General features: G+C 34.9%; 1 protein-coding gene across 1 annotated transcript; it reads left to right on the top strand.

The window, feature by feature from the left end:
* Positions 1-14,328: 14,328 nt before the first annotated feature.
* On the top strand, positions 14,329-19,184 carry LOC102539971 (TLR adapter interacting with SLC15A4 on the lysosome-like). Its single transcript, XM_031671564.2, has 3 exons — positions 14,329-14,436; positions 16,318-16,418; positions 17,937-19,184. Exon 3 carries the CDS (start codon positions 17,979-17,981, stop codon positions 18,879-18,881), a length of 903 nt encoding a protein of 300 aa, XP_031527424.1. The 5' UTR covers positions 14,329-14,436; positions 16,318-16,418; positions 17,937-17,978; the 3' UTR covers positions 18,882-19,184.
* The last annotated feature ends 1,267 nt before the right edge of the window (positions 19,185-20,451 follow it).

Below are 20,451 nucleotides of genomic sequence, written 5' to 3' on the forward strand. Positions count from 1 at the left end.
AATGCTGAAAGTAAATTGAAAATTGCATTAAAGGTCTACTTCATGCCTATAAAGTGACAGCTACTAGTGATTTAAAATAAAAGTTTTATGTCAATAGATATTTAACAAAATTTTTACACAGTTTTATAAAATGTTCACAGTGTAATAGAGAAATTATTTTAATGCATGATAAAGATCCACATGTTAATGATTACAACTTAGTCTACGTAACAATTAACTTTAATGAAACAGTTATATTGTTAGAATTAGAGTAACTGATGTATATGGAAGTATATGCAGATCCACCTTGATAAACATCTTTTGTGTTGTTGCTGCCCATTCATTCCATCTTCAGGAATTTCAGAATTTCTTTGTTCTCCTTTGCCTTATGAAACATTTCAAAATCCTAAAAAGAATAAATATTAACTCATAATGTGAATACTGATAATTCCCAACTATGAAGTTATTAAACTCAAGTGTCTAGGTAAGTTTGCTAATAGCCTTCCCTCTGTCTTTGCATGCAAACTGCTGCCAGCTAAGTTAGATAAAAAAGAAATTTCCTCAGAATAGCAGTCACTTCATGCTATAATGTGTGTGATGAAAAATACTGCATAAGTATCCCAAACAAGCAGCATGATACAGTTTCTTTTTATGATCTTTTCATAATAAAATACAAATTGCCTTTCTTCAAGAACATAAGTTATTACATAAATAGATAAACTTGACCCTCACACCCCATGAATTTACTGTTTCCACAATATATGACTTTAAAATATGAAATAAAAATAAAAAATATACAGACATTTACTCTTACTCCACAATATTCTTGGCCATTGAATATCTGAGGTGGTAGAGCCTTAGAGATGGAAACCTTCATCTTCATTTCTTGAAGCATTTTCAAACTGACAGAAATATCTATTAATTCATATTTTATTTTGTAAGTATTTAAAATTCTGGTAACTTCTTCCTGTCTCTGCTTCACCTAGATTGACAAAGATAAAAATATATTAATAAACTGATTTCATTTTATGTTTTTATTTTCCCTGTTCATTATGCTATGCAAGAGGAGCAGCTTTTATAATGGTATGATATTTTTTGAGGAGCAAAAGTTAGGTAATTTTCTTGTGAGATGTATACATATCTTATAAATAAACATCTCTCTATATTATATGTTACATATGTATATACACATAGTATGCATATAATATATAAATATGTTTAATACATAAATATGAAGAATTACAGTCAATGGGGGCTGAAAATATCTGATTATAAATATTTACCAAATTCTTTTCATACTGGGCATGAAGTGTTATGAACATTCTGCTAACAGTTCAAGCAGACTTTTGAACTCATCACAGCATTAATTTATGCTAATACATAGTAACTGTGTAGAAAATGGACATGATATCAGGTTTTTAAATTTGAGGGAAAGTTAATGCCGGTTCTAAAACCGTAATCAGGCTGGCAGAGATCAAGATGGTAGAGAAAAAGGATATGTAGCTCACTTCCCCACCCTCACCACCATGAACACATCCAAAATACATCTACATGTTGAATGATTTTCACTGAAAACTAACTAGAAACTGGCAGAAGGACAATTGTCAAACCAAGGCTGTAAGAAAGATACATATGTAATCATATAGGAAGGGAAGAAAAGTGGTCAGGTCAGGACTTGTCCCTGGGAGGGGACTTAGAGGAAAAGAAAGATTGAGCCAGCAGACACAGATCCTAAGGAGTGAGTGGGTCAAGGCACAGACTGGGCTTCCCAGTCCTCAGGTCCTATGTGGAGATAACAAATGCTTTTCTCTGGTTGAAGGACCACTGGGGCAGATAGGCAGGAAAAGCCAGTACTCCAATGTAAGTAGCACTCACTTGTGCTGGCTTTCCCTGGAGGCAGGGTAGAGAAAAAGTCTGCCTTAGTGGTTGCTGGCTTTCCAACAACTGCTTAGCCATGTACCCCAGCTTGAACAAAGCAAATGTTCTGAGCCCCCCTCTCTCCTTGCTACAGTGCAGCACTGGATCTGGGGCAGCCAAGACTAAGGAAAAGATTCAATCTTAGGACTCAGAAGTGACCTGGTCCCAAGGCAGAGCCCAAGTAGGGCTGTGGTGGCCATTGTGGGCCCTTACTCACATGGCACTCCAGAAGCAGCCCAAATTTCTGATGGCAACTTCTTGGCCACAGCTCACCTCCCCATACATTCAGAGAAACCATACAGTCCCTGATTCCCTTGTGGAGGAGTGCAGGCTGGGAATGATAATCAGCTGTGAGAGACAAAGGTATCTTGCCCCTAAGGAGGGCAGAGAGAGGACTGCTGTAGTGGCTACTGGGTTTCCAGCAACCACTTGCCATGTGGCCCAGCAGAGTGAGCATAGCCCAAGCAGAGCAAACACTCCAACCCTGCTCAGACTACACCACTGTGTGGCATTGGATCTGGGATGAGCAAAACCAGGAAAAGACTCAACCATGGTCTGTGCCTAAATGGAGACACACACAATTACACAGGGAGTACATCAGATTTCTGTATGTGAACAGGCCCTACTTGTTTCAGCACTTCTCTCCTATGGGGAAAATATTCAAGTGTGGGTAGTGGGAAAAACAAACACTTAACGGAAACAGAGCCATCCCAAGAATGACCCTTGGGGCTACTGCTCCAGCAACCTGGGGTCAGACTTTGCACCTGACAAGGCTGTGATGGGCACTGAGCTGGGGAAAGTTCTGCCTCACACCCTGCACAAGGCTCTAGTACCTCCATCTCTAGCCCCACCCACTACCAAGGTGATAGCTACCAGCACACCCTAAGGAAAAAAATTACTGGCATCCACATAAAATCCAGCCTTCCCAGTAAAGGTACTGGGAACAATCAATCTACATAAGGATGCTCCCACATAAGAATACACCTTCATGACCACAATATGTGGCTGGTTCACCTAAATTCATAGAGGCAGGAAAAGTTAAATAAAATGAAAAGGCAGAGGAACTACTCTCAACTGAAAACAAGAGAAAACCCTTGAAAAAAATAATGAGATGAAAATAAACAATTTACCAGATAGAGAATTCAAAACACTGGTAATAAAATGTTAAATTAATTAGGAAAAAGAATTAGTCTAAACACTGAACATTTAAACAAGGAAACTATAAAACAGATCAAATCAAAAATAAATAATTCAATAGATGAAATTAAAAAAAAAAACACCAGAAGGAATGAAAAGAGGACTAAGTGATACAGAAGAACACATAAGTGATCTGGAAGATAGAATAATGGAAATCACCCAACCAGAAATGTAGAAAGAAAAAAATTAAAGAATTTGACAGCAATCTAAGAGATCTAAGAGATCTCTGAATAACATCAAAGACTCCAACATTTACAGTATAGGGGTTACAGAAGAAGAGAGAGAAGAGGGCTGAAAAAGTATTTGAAGAAATTATGGAGGAAAACTTCCCAAACCTGAAGAAGGAAACAGATATCCAGATACAGGAAGCACAGAGGGTCCCAAACAAGATGAACTAAAAGCCTTTACTCTAAATTCAGGAACAAGGCAGGATGCCTACTCTGGATACTTCTATAACATAGTAGTGACATCCTATCCACAGCAATCAGACAAGAAAAAAAAATAAAAGGCATTCAAATTAGAAGGAAAGAAGTAAAACTGTCATTATTTGCAGATGACATGATACTTATATTGAAAACCCTAAAGTCTCCACGCAAGAACAATTAGAACTGATAAATAAATTCAGAAAACTTGCAGGATACAAGATTAATGTACAGAAATCTGTTGTATTTCTAAATCCTAATAATGAACTATCAGAAAAAGAAAGTTAAAAAATTCCATTTAAAATAACATCAAAAAATAAAATACCAAGGAAAAAACTTAAAAAAAAGGTGAAATACCTATACATTGAAAACTAGAAAACACTGATGAAGGAAATTGAAGATGATAAAAGAAATGAAAAGATAGTTTATGTTCTTGGGTTGGAAGAATTAATGTTTTTAAAATGGACATACTATCCAAAACAATGTAAAGACTTGATGCAATTCCTGTCAAAATACCCATGTCGTTTTTCACAGAACTAGAACAAATAATTCTAAAATTCATATGGAAACACAAAAGACCCCAAAATGTCAATCAATCTTAAGAAAAACAGCAAAGCTGGAGGAATCATGTGTCCAGACTTCAGACTATACTACAAAGCTTCAATAATCAAAACAGTATGATATCGGCACAAGATCAGACACCTAGATCAATGCAACAGAAAAGAGAGCCCAGAAATAAACTCACACACCTATAGTCAACTAATCTATGACAAAGGGGACTAGAATATACAAGGGAAAAAATACAGTCACTTCAACAGATAGTGCTAGGAAAACTGAACAGCTACATGTAAAACAATGAAATTAGAACCTTACTGTACATCATATACAAAAATAAACTCAAAATACAATAAAGACCAAAACCCAAGGCCTGAAAACATAAATTCCTAGAAAAGAACACAGGTGTAACACTCTTTGACATAAATTATGGCAATATATTTTTGGATCTGTCTCCTAAGGCAAAAGAAATAAAACCAAAAATAAATAAATGGGACTTCAATAAATCTTTTGCACAGAAAAATGAAACCATCAATAAAATTAAAAGACAACCTACACAATGAGAGACGAGGCCAAGATGGTGTAGTAGTAGGATGCTCGTAGCTGACCCTCTCCCACAGATACACCAAGACTCACATTCACGGACCCACTCAGCCAACCACAGCACCTGTGGAACTCCGAAAGGATATTGTCCTCTTCAAAAGACAAAGATGCCAAAAATCTATTTTATTCTTACATAGGCATTAGATAGATAAATAAATAAACTCTTTTAAGGACCACAATAGATAACTGATACTCCATAAGCCACAGTGCCAAAGAGATACAGCAAGATGAAGATCAGAGAAACCATTCCCAATTAAAAGAACAAGAGAAATTGCCTGAAAGAACGATCAATAAAATAGACATCGATAGCTACAAGATCAAGATTTCAAAAAACGACTGATCAAAGTATTGAAGGAACTAAAAGAGATAGTGTTTAGAGATATAAAATGTCAAAAATGAAATTGAAGCTATAAAGAAGAGCAAAGTAGAACTGGTAAACTCATTGGCTGAGATGAGAACTGACCTAAAGGCTGTGCAAAGCAGACTAGATAATGCAGAGGAACGAATTGGTGACCTAGAAAACAGGACAACAGAAAGAACCCAATCAGAACAACTGCAAGATAAAAAAATAATAACAAATGAAAACAATATAAGGGACCTATGAGATAAAATAAAGTTTACCAATCTTCGCATAATAGGGGTTCCAAAAGGGGAAGAAAGATCAAAGAGGATTGAAATAGTTTTTGAGGAAATCATGACTATAAACTTCTCAAACTTAAAGAAAGAATGAGATATTCAAGTACAGGAAGCTCAGAGGGTCCCAAACAGGAAGAACCCAAACAGACCCACACCAAGACATATAATGGCCAGAGTCAAGGATAAAGAAATGATCCTAAAGGCAGCAAGAGAAAAGCAAACAGTGAGTTACAAGGGAACCCCCATAAGGCTCTCAGCTGATTTCTGTACACAAACACTACAGGCCAGAAGGGAGTGCCAAGATATATTCAAAGTCCTGAATGAAAAAAGATGCAGCCTAGGATACTTTATCCAGCAAGGCTATCCTTAAGGATAGAAGGAAAGATAAAGAAATTCACAGACAAGCAAAAACTAAAAGAGTTTAGCAACACTAAACCCATGATAAAAGAAATATTGAAGGTCTACTCTAAATAGAAAAGCAGCAGGATGCTGAAGAAATGAGAATCTCATAACTGGAAAGGTGATAACTCATGAATTACAAATAAAATAAACACGAAATTGTAAAAGAAGACATTGAAATCATTAAGAGTGGAAGAGGGACGCAAGAAAATATAGAGTATTTATTTTTCTTTGTTTTTTTGTTTTCGGTAGGATGGGTTCAAGATATAGTAATGGGCTAATAGACTAACAGAAAAGGGTAACCACAAGTCAAAAACTTACAAGGGAATTGCAAAAACTAAATAAAATCCATCATAATACAAAGGAAAATTACCAAACTACAAAAGGAAGAAGAAAGGAACAAAGAGGAAATACCAAATCAAATGCAAAGATAAGTACAAAATGGCAATAAACACACATCTATCATTAATTACTGTAAATGTTAATATACTAAATGCCCTAGTCAAAAGACATAGAGTGGCAAACAATAATAAAGCAGGAACCTTCCATATGCTGCATGCAAGAGACCCAATTTAAGGAGAAGGACACACACAGATTTAGAGAGAAAGGATGCATGCAAATGGAAAAGCCAAAAAAGTAGGTGCTGCAGTACTGATTTAAGACAAAATAGACTTCAAAACAAAGGCCATAAAGAAAGATAAAGAAGGACATTTTATAATGATTAAAGGAGTGATACAAGATGAGGATATTACACCCATTAATATATATGCACCCAATATAGGAGCACCTAAATATATAAAAAAAATTACGTAGAGAGATAAAGGGGGGTATTGATGGGAATACAATCATAGTAGGAGATTTTAACACTGCATTAACATCACTAGACACAACTTCCAGACAGAAAATAAATAAGGCAACAGAGAAATTAAATGATACAATAGAAAAATTAGATTCGGAGGATATTTTCGGAGCATTACACCCCCCAAAAATAGGATATGCAATCTTTTCAAGTGCACTTGGAACATTTTCTAGGATTGATCATGTACTTGGGCCCAAAAGAAACCTCAACAATTTTAAGAAGATAGAAAATTATCTCAAGTAACTTCACTGACCACAATCCCATGAAACTAGAAATCAACAACAGAGAAACAAAGGAGAAAAAAAAGGAAAACATGGAGATTAAAAAATATGCTATTAAAAAAACAGTGAGTCAATGAGGAAATCAAAGCTGAAATTAAAAAATACCTTGAGACAAATGAAAATGAGAGCACAATCACACAAAATTTATGGGACACAGCAAAGGCAGTGCTAAGAGGGAAGTTTATAGCAATACAGGACTTCCTCAAAAAAGAAGAACAATCTCAAATAAACAATTTGACCCACCAACTAAAAGAACTAGAAAAAGAAGAACAAAAAACCCCAAAAGGCAGCAGAAGGAAGGAAATACTAAAGATCAGGGAGGAAATAAATAAAATAGAGTTTTAAAACAATTAGAAAAAATCAATCAAACCAAAAGCTGGTTTTTTGAAAAAGTAAAAAAGGCGACAAACCTCTGGCCAAACTCACAAAGAAGAAAACAGAGAGAGCACAAATTAGCAAAATAAGAAAGGAAAATGGAGAAATTACAACAAATAAAATAGAAATACAGAATATCAGACAAGAATATTATGAAAAACTATATGGAACCAAACTGGATAACCTAGAGGAGATGGACAAGTTTCTGGAAACATACAGTCCACCAAAACTGAATCAAGAAGAAACTGACCACTTGAACAAACTGATAAGTAGAAATGAAATAGAAATAGCAATAAAAAACCTCCCTACAAATAATAGTCCAGGACTGGACAGCTTCACCAGGGAATTCTACCAAACATACAAAGAAGATTTCATACCAGTCCTTCTCAAACTATTCCAGATGACTAAAAAGGAGGGAATACTCCCAAACTCATTCTATGAAGCCACCATCACCCTGATACCAAAACCAGGCAAAGACACTACCAAAAAAGAGAATTATAGGCCAATATCACTGATGAACATAGACGCCAAAATCCTCACCAAAATATAAGCAAATAGAATCCAACAACACATAAGAAGGATTATACATCATGATGAAGTGGGGTTCATCCCAGGGACCCAAGGGTGGTTCAACATACGCAAATCAATCAATGTAATACATCACATCAACAAGAGAAAGGACAAAAACCACATGATCATCTCAATCGATGCAGAAAAAGCATTTGATAAAATTCAACACCCATTTATGATAAAAACTCTCACCAAAGTGGGTATAGAGGGAACATATCTCAACATAATAAAAGCTATATATGACAAACCTACAGCCAGCATAGTACTCAATGGTGGAAAACTCAAAAGCTTCCCACTAAAATCTGGGACAAGACAAGGATGCGCACTGTCACCACTCCTATTCAACATAGTCCTGGAAGTCCTAGCCACAGCAATCTGGCAACAGAGAGAAATAAAAGGGGTCCAAATTGGAAAAGAAGAGGTAAAAGTGCCATTATTTGCTGATGACATGTTACTATATATAGAAAACCCTAAAAGGTCCACACAAAAGCTACTAGAGCTGATTGAAGAATTCAGCAAGGTAGCAGGTTACAAAATTAACGTTCAAAAATCAGTTGAATTTCTTTACACTAAGAATGGATCAACAGAAAAAGAAAGTAAAGAAACAATCCCCTTTAACATAGCACCCAAAGTAATAAAATACCTAGGAATAAATCTAACCAAGAAAGTGAAAGAATTATACACAGAAAACTATAAACCATTGATGGAGGAAGTTAAAGAAGACTTTAAAAATTGGAAAGATATTCCATGCTCTTGGATTCGAAGAATCAGTATTGTTAAAATGGTCACACTGCCCAAGGCAATCTACAGATTTAATGATCCCTATCAAATTACCCAGGACATATTTCACAGAACTAGAACAAATCATAATACAATTTATATGGAACTACAAAAGACTTAGAATTGCCAAAGCAGTACTGAAGAGAAAGAAAGAGGCTGGAGGAATTACTCTCCCAGGCTTCAGACAACACTGTAGAGTTACAGTCATCAGGACAGCATGGTATTGGTACCAAAACAGACATATGGACCAATGGAATAGAATAGAGAGCCCAGAAATGAACCCACTAATTTTGGTCAACTAATCTTCGACAAAGAAGGCAAGAATATACAATGGAATAAAGACAGTTCCTTCAGCAAATGGTGTTGGGAAAACTGAACAGCAGCATGTAAATCAATGAAGCTAAAACACTCCCTTACACTATACACAAAAATAAACTCAAAGTGGATCAAAGACTTAAACATATGACAAGAAGAAAACATAGGTAAAACATTATCTGACATACATCTCAAAAATGTCCTCCTAGAACAGTCTACCCAAGGAATAGAAATAAAAGCAAGAATAAACAAATGGGACCTATTGAAACTTACAAGCTTCTGCACAGCAAAGAAAACCAGAAATAAAACAAGAAGAAAACCTATGGAATGGGAGAAAATTTTTGCAAATGAAACTGATAAAGGCTTGATCTCCAGAATATATAAGCAGTTCACACGACTTAATAAGAAACAAGCAAACAACCCAATCCAAAAATAGGCAAAAGACCTAAAAAAGCAATTCTCCAAGGAAGACATGCAAATGATCAAGTGTCACATGAAAAAATGCTCAGTATCACTAATTATCAGAGAAATGCAGATCAAAACTACAATGAGGTATCACCTCGCACCAGTCAGAATGACCATCATTCAAAAATCCACAAATGACAAATGCTGGAGAGGCTGTGGAGTAGGGGGAACCCTCCTACATTGCTGGAGGGAATGTAGTTTGGTGCAGCCATTATGGAAAACAGTATGGAGATTCTTCAAAAGACTAGGAATAAACTTACCATATGACCCAGGAATCCTGCTCCTGGGCATATATCCAGATGGAACCCCACTTCAGGATGACACCTGCACCCCAATGTTCATAGCAGCACTGTTTACAATAGCCAAGACATAGAAACAGCCTAAATGTCCATCAACAGATGACTGGATAAAGAAGAAGTGGTATATTTACACAATGGAATACTACTCAGCCATAAAAACTGACAACATATCGCCATTTGCTCCTGGAGAATGTCACTGTAAGTGAAGTAAGCAAGAAAGAGAAAGAAAACTACCATATGAGATCGCTCATATATGGAATCTATTAAAAACAAACGAAGCAAAATACAAAATACAAAACAGAAACAGACTCATAGACATAGAATACAAACTTGTGTTTGCCAAGGGGATGGAGGATTGGAAGGGATAGACGGGATTTCAAAATTGTAGTATAGATAAACAGGATTATACTGTATAGCACAGGGAAATATACACAAGATCTTATGGTAGCTCACAGAGAAAAAAAATGTGACAATGAATATATGTATGTTCATGTATAACTGTAAAATTGTGCTTTACACTGGAATTTGACACAACATTGTAAAATGATTATAAATCAATAAAAAAAAGTTAAAAAAATTAAAAAAGACAACCTACACAATGAGGGAAAATATTTGCAAATGATATGACTGACAAAAGGTTATCATCCAAAATATTCAAAGAGCTTAAACAACTCAATATAAAAAGTAAACCCAATTAAAAATTGGTCAGAAGGCCTGAATAAACATTTTTTCCTAAGAAGAAATATGGATGGCTAATAGGCACATGAAACGGTGCTTCACATCACTAATTATTGGAGAAATGCAAATCAAAACAACGAGATATCATCACTTCACACCTGTGAGAATTGTTATCATCAAAGTCTACAAATAACCAATGTTGGAGAGGATGTGGAGAAAAGTGACCCCTAGTACATTGTCGTTGCGAAGATAAATTGCTGTAGCCACTCTGGAAAACAGTATGGAGTTTCCTCAAAAAACTAAAACTACCATATGATCCAGTAATTCCACTCCTAGGTATGTATCCAGAAAAAATGATGACATTAATTTGAAAAGATACATGCACCCTAGTGTTCATAGCAGCACTATTTACAATTTCCAAGATATGTAAACAACCTATGTTCATTATCAGATGAATAGATAAAGATGTGGTGTGTATCACTTGCTCAGTTCTTGTTATGCCCACTTATATAAACAGTTAGATTTGTGTCATTTGTTACTACCGTATTTCCCTCCATTGTCTTTTCCCCTAAATCACAGACAACTAAAATAAAATTGTCATAGCCGGTTATCTTTTAAACATACACACTACTATTAAAGTAAAATTGTGATAGTTATCTATTAAACTTGTTTTACAAATAGAAATTAAAAAATATATAACAGAAATATTAAATTTGAGGTTTCTACATTTTCATATGACAGTCTTGAACATTTTTGTCACATAAATCTCTGACGTTAGAATGAGAAAACTTACGTGAAAACATTTTGACAAGTACAAACCCCAGTCTACTCAAGTGGGATTTCTGTGAAAGGGCATGTCAGTAGGCTTTTTGTTTGACTATTTGAAAATGTAATCGAGTCACACTCACGCTTAGGAAAACTGCTTATTTCTGACGTATAGCTGAGAAATTTCCGAAATTCCAAAATGCAACATTTCCACTTTCTGAGGCTCAATTGTCTTTAAAGTTGCAGAAACATGGTGCATGTGACTTTAGTCACACTTCTATAGTGGTTTTTCAAAACCTTCTCAGAGGAACACATTAAGAGAAGAACTATTGCTTAGACCAGTGCTAGTCAGAGGGTGGTTCATAAACCTGGCATCATCAGCCTTATTCCACTCCAAAACTACACACAGTCTACAGTGGGTCTCAGGAATGCTTTAATAAGTCCTCCAGATTATTTTTATATTACAATTTGAGTGACACAGATCAACATTTGGGTGAATCTTCTATTGCATCCACTGTAGTCCTTACAGATTTCAAATCATTCCCTCTTACAGACTCAGTACCATATCCAATAACAATTCAGTGTTAAAAAAAAATAACTAGTCAAATGGCCCGTAATTTTCTTTTTTAAACTACTACTTGTTATTGTTTCTTAATATCCAGGTGAAATCTCTAATCTACCTGATGAGGTTTATGAAAAGTAATGTATTCTTTCTAGGCTCAGATCAAATCTCATTCCTTGCACCGATCATGGTATCTGGCGCACATCGGTAGTGTGATGAATGTTTCTCAACCATTTATAACCAATTCCAAATCTTTCAGTTTTCATGCTTCTCCAAAAACTTTGCAGAATGAAGTTTCTAATCATATAATGGTCCTTCTATAACTGAGCTGTCTAATGTGATAACCACTTGTCATATGTGACTACGAAGTACTCGTAGTATGGCTAGTCCAAAATTAGATGTGCTATAAATGCAAAATACATACTGAATTTTGAGGATTTAATTTGAAAAAAATAATATATTCCTATCTTTATACTGATTATATGTTGCAATAGTAACATTTAGTATATTTTATGTTAAATAAAATATTAAAATCTCATCTATTTTTTAAGTGGCTACTAGAAAATTTTAAATTACTTATGTGGCTCACAATATATTGCTGCTGGAAAACATTGCTCTATAACATTTTGTACATCTTGTTCAAGATGATTCTCCTTAGTTCTAATTAAGCTAAAGAAATGACTGATCTGTGCAAAATATACCTTCTTAGGAATTAATCAGTTTGTATTTTTGTGGTTGCCCAGACTTATCTAAGGATTTTGGCCATTCACTGGCATTTTTCCTCTCCCGTCTTAAACAGAGTTCTTTATCTCATCCATTCGAAACATCCACAAAATTACTGAAAGCTCTTAAGATGGTTGAACTCAGGACACAGAAACCTCCCAGATCAGGTCATAGAGCACAACCTGGGTGAGGGTATTAATGAAGTTCTCTGTTCTCTCCCGCACTTCCCACCCCCAAAAACCTACAGAGGAGGGAACTGAAGAATGAAAAGCAGGAAGGGGATGGTAATGGCTCAGCACAATCCTAAAGTCCCCAACTGGGATGTCTTCACTTATGTCATTTTTCTGCCCGCTAAGGCCCTTTTCTTTCCACTCACCTCCCTAGACCCTGACACGCTGGTGTAATAGACTTTAATGCTCATGTTTCCACTCTGAGGCTACTTTGCAGAAGTAACCAGAATTCTGCCACTTCACCGCTGCTTCCGGATCAGCAACGTTAGGCACTGTGTCCCAACACCCGGCCCTTCTCCAGGGTCGTTGCTAACGGCCCGAGGCCCTGTGCTCACCACTGGCTGGGAAACAAGAGCCCTTGTGGTGCAAGCTTGTGCACATTCCAGGAACTCCAGGTGCCTGGTGAGGCGGAGGCTGTGACTCCCACTGGCCTCGGGGGAGGGGCTGAATTCTCAGGGAGAATAAAGCTTAGTTAAAGCTTTTTTTCTCTCCTCATCTGTGAGGCCCAGGGGAGGAATAGCAGGGGAACCATAGCACTCTACAGTCCTGCTGCCCCTTCTCCTGTCTCCCTGGTTGGGAATGGTGGTGAACCTGAGCTTTCATGCTTGAGAAACGTGGCCATGTATGAAGGGCCGAGACACCAGAGGGAGAAAATGGCCAAAATACAAAATGATGAGTGAAGAAAACATATAAATTAAAACCTGTGTTGTCTAGGTTTGTAGGAACAGAGAAAATGGAATCGATATTTACCTGGATGGGTCTGGACCACCATAGCAGTCTTACATTTTCTCTTAGCCCAGAGAAGTGCCTCCTTTCCCTCTCCAGTCCTCCTACCCAACCTGCTTCTTGAGCACGTGCTTTGCAAGAGGCACCCTTTCTTTCTGGGAGTTGACCTTTGGGTTTGTGTGATAGTGGGTGCAAATAGTCCCTGACTCCTAGATCTTCCTCTCCACCCCTTTGTAAAAAGATAACCTGGTACTTTAAAGTCCATTTCCTCTTCAATATCTTCATAACTCATTCCAGCGTTTATTTTCGAGTTGTAATCTTTTCCAGTATTTTAAGATCACTGTAATATTTCCAGGATTTTTTTGGTTTGGCAAAAATGGGCAATGAAAATTGAGAGTAAAGTGCCAGAGAACCTCAGCACCAGCTTTTCTGTTAGGCAGATTTGGATTCCAGTTCATAACTATGCTTCTTGGGCAAATTATTTCCTTCTGAATGTCAGTTTCTCTATTGTTAAAGTGAGAAAGGTGATGTCTACCTGACAGCATCATAGTGAAGGGTAAAAGAATTTAGTATGTACAAGTGTTTAGCATACAATCTGACATGCAGGTAGTTCAGAAAATGATGATGATTACTTTAGATGATAATAAATGCCATACTCATTGCATGCTGCTTGGAAACAAACACATCAATATGAATAAGAAAAAACCAAAGTGATAACTGATAAGACGAGGTAAATGCAATATAGAGAAATCTACCAGGCTAGGTGAGTCAAGGCCCTTCAGGGATCTGAAGAATTGAGACTGAAACTGAAAACTGAAGGATATATAGTCTGCCAGGAAATTATAAGAGTAAAAGAATTTTAGGAACAGTCATGAAGCAACATGGTAATTGGAACTTTGGGGAGCAAGTGGAGGAATAGAGGCTAAGGAAGTAAACAGGGAAAAGCACACAGACCTTCAGATCTCATGTTTGATTTTGCTTTTTAGTCCTTTCCAGGCTGTTTTCTGTTTTGTGAAAATGTGGAAAATCATAACTTGCAGATTTGCTGAGAAGATTAAATAAACAACAGATGTCACCTAAAAGCATCTTTCACTTATGAGGTACACAATAAATTATGTCTATTCTTATTATTAATCCATGGATGATTAGAAGCCATTGAAGGATTTAGCAGGTTCATGTGAAAGGTGGATAAATCTACAATGTCAAATGGATTTGAAAGGAGGCAAGATTGGAAGTAGCTACAACAATCCAAGAACAAAATGACAGTAGTGAAAGGTAGAGATATTTAGTACAGAGGACTGCTAGAATTTGGATCAGCTGGAAATAGAGAGGAGGAAGTCAGAGGAGATGGGATAAAACCAATGAAGGAGTTTAAGTTAGAAACAATTTGAGACCTCTATTTTCCTTTAATATTTCTTTGTGGTAGCAGTGGTAGAAAAATTTTTTTAACAACTGTTTTCATTATCTTTCTGGTGTGGTATTGTGAAATAGTTCCTCATTTCACTGTGAACCATTCCGTTGGTTCCAAGCTAAATTAATGCACTATTTCTTACAAGAGGCTATCTTTGACAACCTAAAAAAAATGGCTGATATGTATTTCAAAACTAGAATTAACCTATTCTATAGGATGTTAGTGATAATTATTTTAAAATAATTATTTGTAAAACAAGAGCTGCATTGATAATTGTAGCTGAAAGTATCAACTATGTAGAAATTTTGTTGGTGCTTCCCAGTCTATTTTCACAGTTTTTATCTGGTTTTAAAATTATTCTAAAGAATGGGCCAGACACTTGTGAGATGGAGAAAATAAATTCTAAAGAAGATAGTGTTGTTTTTTCTTGTCCTTTTATGTATGTGAATTATATATTTTTAATCATACAAATAATACATGAATACATGCTCTTTGTAGATAAATTCAAACCCTATAGAAATATAGAAAGTGAAAAATAAAATTACCCTTTCACCTTCTGCCTGCCATCCTTCTCCCAGAGGAAACCACTATTAACAGTTTGATTTGCAGTCTTTTCCATTAACATGATTACATATATTAAGTCAATTAAAAGGGGAAAAATTCTGTTACAGCAGGAAAGTTAAATACACAGACTTTGAAGCCAGGTTGCCTGGGTTCTAACCCAGACTCTACCACTTACAACTGTGTGATAATGGATATCTTATCTAACTTCTCTATGCCTCAGTTTCCTCATAGGTAAAATGGCAATTATAATGTCTGTTTCATAGAGATGTTAAGAGGATTAAATTAGTTAGTATATGTGAAGTATTTAGAAAAGTGCTTGACACATAGTACACATACAACATATGATGGAATCATACTGTACATAAGGTTCTGCAACTTGCATTCCATCAATAAACATAGAAGGAATACAGTATAGTGATTAAGAGCATGAGTTCTGAGTCCAGTTGCCTGGTACAAATCTAATTTCATCCTTTGTGAACTTTCATATATACAACTTTCTCTGTTTCCTCCATAAAATGGAGATAATAGTTTCTGTTTTAAATTAAATCGTATGTGTATAACATTTAGAATGACTGTTATGTAGTAATTACTTCTCTTTATTATCATTCCATTATTAAAAATCCTATGAAATTTAGTTTTTCACATAAGAGATATATCACAATTTAACCATTGTCTTACTGATGGCCATTTAAATTACTTTTAATTATTAATTGTTACAAAATATGCTGGTTACCATACTGCTTTTTAATACTTAAAAAATTAAAATAACCTTGTCTCTGTCTTCACTTGAATAAAGAAGGCTATTGCTGTTAACATTTCCCACTGTCATTGTCAGTTGCATCTTGAATAAATACTTTCAAGATCCTCTTTTAGTTTGTGATCATTGCCATACCATATATGTGATCAACCCACATCACTTTCCTGTTAGTTGGTTCAGTCCTAGGGTATGACTGGAAAGCAGAACCATTTCATTTTGCGTGATTAAAGTTATCTTTCTGAGGTGTAGGCAAGACCTAGGAAAAAAACAAGCCAAAAGGGACTTTTCCTGAGTTTGGATTGTTGGAATCTCAGAAGACTAAATCTTAGTTACCCTGACATTTGGAAAAGGTGAGTTTGAATTCTTATGTATTTTAGTTCATATTATTTTAGTTTTTACCAAATGATTTAAAATATGAATAAGTAGGTTTCCTGGAAACATTCATAGTAGACATTATAGGCCTATTAAAAGAAAAGTGTATCTTTAATCAAGTCTATTTTTCCGTCTTGCACACTTATAGAGTTTGTACAGAAAATTGAAAGTCTTAAAACTGTATTAAAGAATCATGCAAAAGACTGACATAAGTGCTTTGGGAAATAAGATTTAAGTCCAAAAAAAAAAAAGAAAAGAAAAGAAAAGAAAAGGAAAGAAGGGAAGAAGGAAGGAAAAAAGAAAGGGAGAGAGAATAAAAAGAAAAATGATGGCAGTGAATTTCATAAACCTATTTGCATTTAATTATTGAAAAATCAAGTGACTCTGTTTATAGTTTAAATCAGACAATTTGCATGTGTCCAAGCTATATATAAATATCCATTTCTTGTACACATCTTAAGGTATATGTTTTTTATGTGATTCAAATGACATCAATTAAAGCACAGTTATGATCAATTCCTTGAAAGCAGGCTTGATTCTAAACAAACTGTTTGAAGATAGAGAAAGAGTTAAGCACTTTAACTAATAACTTTAAAATACATCATGTATAATGATAGGCATATGCAGAATAGATAAACAAAATTATACTGTATAGCTCAGGGAAATATATACAAGGTCTTGTGGTAGCTCACAGTGAAAAAAATGTGACAATGAATATATGTATGTTCATGTATAACTGAAAAATTGTGCTCAACACTGTAAAATCACTATAACTCAATAAAAAATGTTTAAAAAATTAAAATAAATCATTTACGACAATTGAATCTATACGAATACATTTGTATAAGCTTGTACTTTTTATTGAAGTATAGTTGATTTACAATATTGTGTTAGTTTCTGGTGTACAGCATAGTGATTCAGTTATACATATGTATTATTTTCATATTCTTTTTCATTATAAGTTATTACAAGCTATTGAATATAGTTCCCTATGCATTACAGTATGACCTTGTTGTTTATCTAGTTACACGGAGATTTTTCTTGTAGCTTTGCTTGTATAATATCTCTTGCCAAAGTTCAGTAGGTATTCTGTGAGAACTGTTCCACATGCAGATGTATTTTTGATGTATTTGTGGGAGGAGGTGAGCTCCATGTTTTTCTATTCCACCATCTTGAAGCCCTTCAAGTTTGTACTTTTAAAACACTTGCATGTACACCTTAAATATTATCCTGACAATAACCCTGTGAAGAAGCCAGGGGAACATTATTATCACCATTTAATTGAGAGGAAAATTGAGACACAAGAATGGTAAACAAATCACCTGACAGTAAAAAGTTAATGACAAAATTAGAACCCAAGTCTCCCTACTGCTAGTCTTATTCTCTATTCTTTAAGTAATACTGCCTCCTTAAATCTTTTGTGTTTTCATGTAGAAGTTAAATCTTCATTTCACATTTTAATGTACATTGCCTTAATGAGTTCTTTTATATTACAGGAATATATTACTTTCTTCTGGTTAGAAACTTTGTCTAATAAAATGCTTGGAGAAGCCTTCCTAATTGAACTCTTATACAAAGAACCACTTACATGTAAGAAAACCTCAAATGATGAAAAGGAAACTTGGAAAAAGCAGCTTTTAGATATAGACGACAATTCACTTTCCCCTGATAAAATGGAAAATCAAAATAAGGTTGTGAAAGAAAGTTTAACAGAGCAATGTAATGATACAAATATAATAAAACCTGTGGATGAGAAAACTGTAACAAAACACAAAAGCGCATCGCTTCCAGGAAATGTATCTGCTGCATTGCCCATACCAAAGAGAGAACAACATGATGAAACACAAGAAGATTTATACCGATCTTGGTCATGTACAAGTATTTGCCAGAATTATCCTGATCTACAGATTGGAGGAGACCACGTGGGTAACATGTATGATTCAGGATGCTTTGTGGAACACATACGTGATGATACTTTTAATGGTCCTCTTTTACTTTCAGTAGATATACCTCTGGGACATTCTCCTATCTTTGAACCTCTAGACAAATTACCTACCTCAAAGATTTTGAATGGGGATGAAATTCGAGAAAAAAGTATGTTGTTTTATAAGAAGCCCATCTCTAATTCTATGCTTAATAGTTATATGGAAAAAAAAGTGGACGAACTCTACAAACAGTTTTTGGAAGAAAATCTTACTAGGTGCTGCTCCATAACCAATCTTATGGCTTCCAATTTACTAATGAATAATGTAAATCAGATAAGCTTTCAAATCTCTCAAGAGCAGAACATAGAGGCATCGAAAGTTCGGGAAGCTCTCTTACACTCTTTAGCAAGATGTAATCTCTGTAACTTTTCCTGTGGAAATAGTTCTGAATTCAGCACTCCTAACTTACAAATATCAAACCAGAGAAGTAGGGAACATGTATCACATCTACAATAAGAACCAACAGTAGGTTTGATGGATTGTTTTATGAGACTGGAGTAACAGTAGTATTCTCTGGCTTATTGTGCCACATCAGGCCCCTTTGGGGTATGGTTATTACAGATAAATTATTTGACCAATGGTACATCTGAATTCTTTAGGAGACAATTTTAATAATTAAATTTTATGACCATAAATTCTAATTGTTTTTGACATCTTTAATGGTTGCTACATTCAAGTTTGATGTGCTTATCTATTTAATTGTCAGAGCATCCCAAGCTAATCACTTCACCCTCACTCATCAGATTTATTTACCACACAAGTGATTAAAAAAAAGTGGAATAAGGAGAGGATTATTGTTCTCAGCTACTGAAAAGACCAGTAGAAACTGTATCAGAAGGGAGCATTTATTTTTCTACAAAAATGTTTAAAGACATGAATAGTACTTAAACACCATTCTTTTTATTTTCAACAAATAGAATCGTTCACACTGTCAATCAGCAATTCTTCAAAGAAATGTTGGATTTAAATTATATTTGAAAGAAATATGGAAGGAGGACTTAAGGAAAAATGGAGAATTTGCCATTAACATTTGCAACTAAACTTGGTGCTTCCTTGATCTTTCTTGGGACAAGCATCAACTTTTTTATATCACTCTGCTATGCATGGTGTTTTTCAGCAATGGGAGGAAGGAAAGCATATAGGGAGAGTGAACAGAGTACATAGAGAATCACCTAGAAATAAAGAGGCTTTCTTGGCAACTTTTTACACTTCTCAGATTATCCTCAGTCAAGATCCTGGTTTATGATAAAAGTAAGTAGAATGTTATGGCAATTTTGGAATTTAATTAATTAATTAATAAAATAAACATGACATACCTAAAGGAATGGTATGGTTTATTGCAGTCTTGGAACAAGACCCTATACTTGACAGCTAACACTTCTCTCTTGGATAGTAACATGATTGACATGCACTTTTGTTTGTAAAATTAAATGGTATGAATCTATGTTATGGAATTTTTATGTTTTCATTATATGTTAATAAGATTTGTACCTTAGAAATCCCATATTCCCCCTTAATTATCTCTTTGGTCTTTGATTAAATGTTAAAGAATGAGTTATCCAGATGTCCTTACAGCTTGTTCATTTTGATCACACAATCTTTAGTTTATTTTCATCGTCTTCAAATTTCTATGATCTAATAACAAATATGCCTGAATTATCTTGTTTTTATTTTCATCGGTACTTGCCCCAGCATCTTCTGCCATAAACTTTCCAATCCATATCCATCATTCTGACATTGATTCTGAAGAAACAATGGGCAAGGATTTCGGAAAAACTGACTTAGTGTCTTGTAGATACTGAAAAATGGTTGTGTATACATTGTTTTATATATTGCTAAATTTATACTTTTAATATGTTACCAAAATAATGAAATATTAATGTCAAGCTTTATCTTTTCTAAAGTGAATTAAATGTTGGGCAACATTATTTGTGTGAAATTTTCTAAAATATTATAATATGTATTAATACTTTATGAAGTGTATATATTCATAAATAGTATTAAGAATACATAGTATTATGTAAAA

This window comes from Vicugna pacos, chromosome X (genome assembly GCF_048564905.1).
Source record: "Vicugna pacos chromosome X, VicPac4, whole genome shotgun sequence".
NCBI classification, from domain to species: Eukaryota; Metazoa; Chordata; class Mammalia; order Artiodactyla; family Camelidae; genus Vicugna; species Vicugna pacos.

Coding starts and splice junctions, on each gene's coding strand:
- LOC102539971 (XM_031671564.2), top strand. CDS start 17,979: ATGCTTGGAGAAGCCTTCCTAATTGAACTCTTATACAAAGAACCACTT.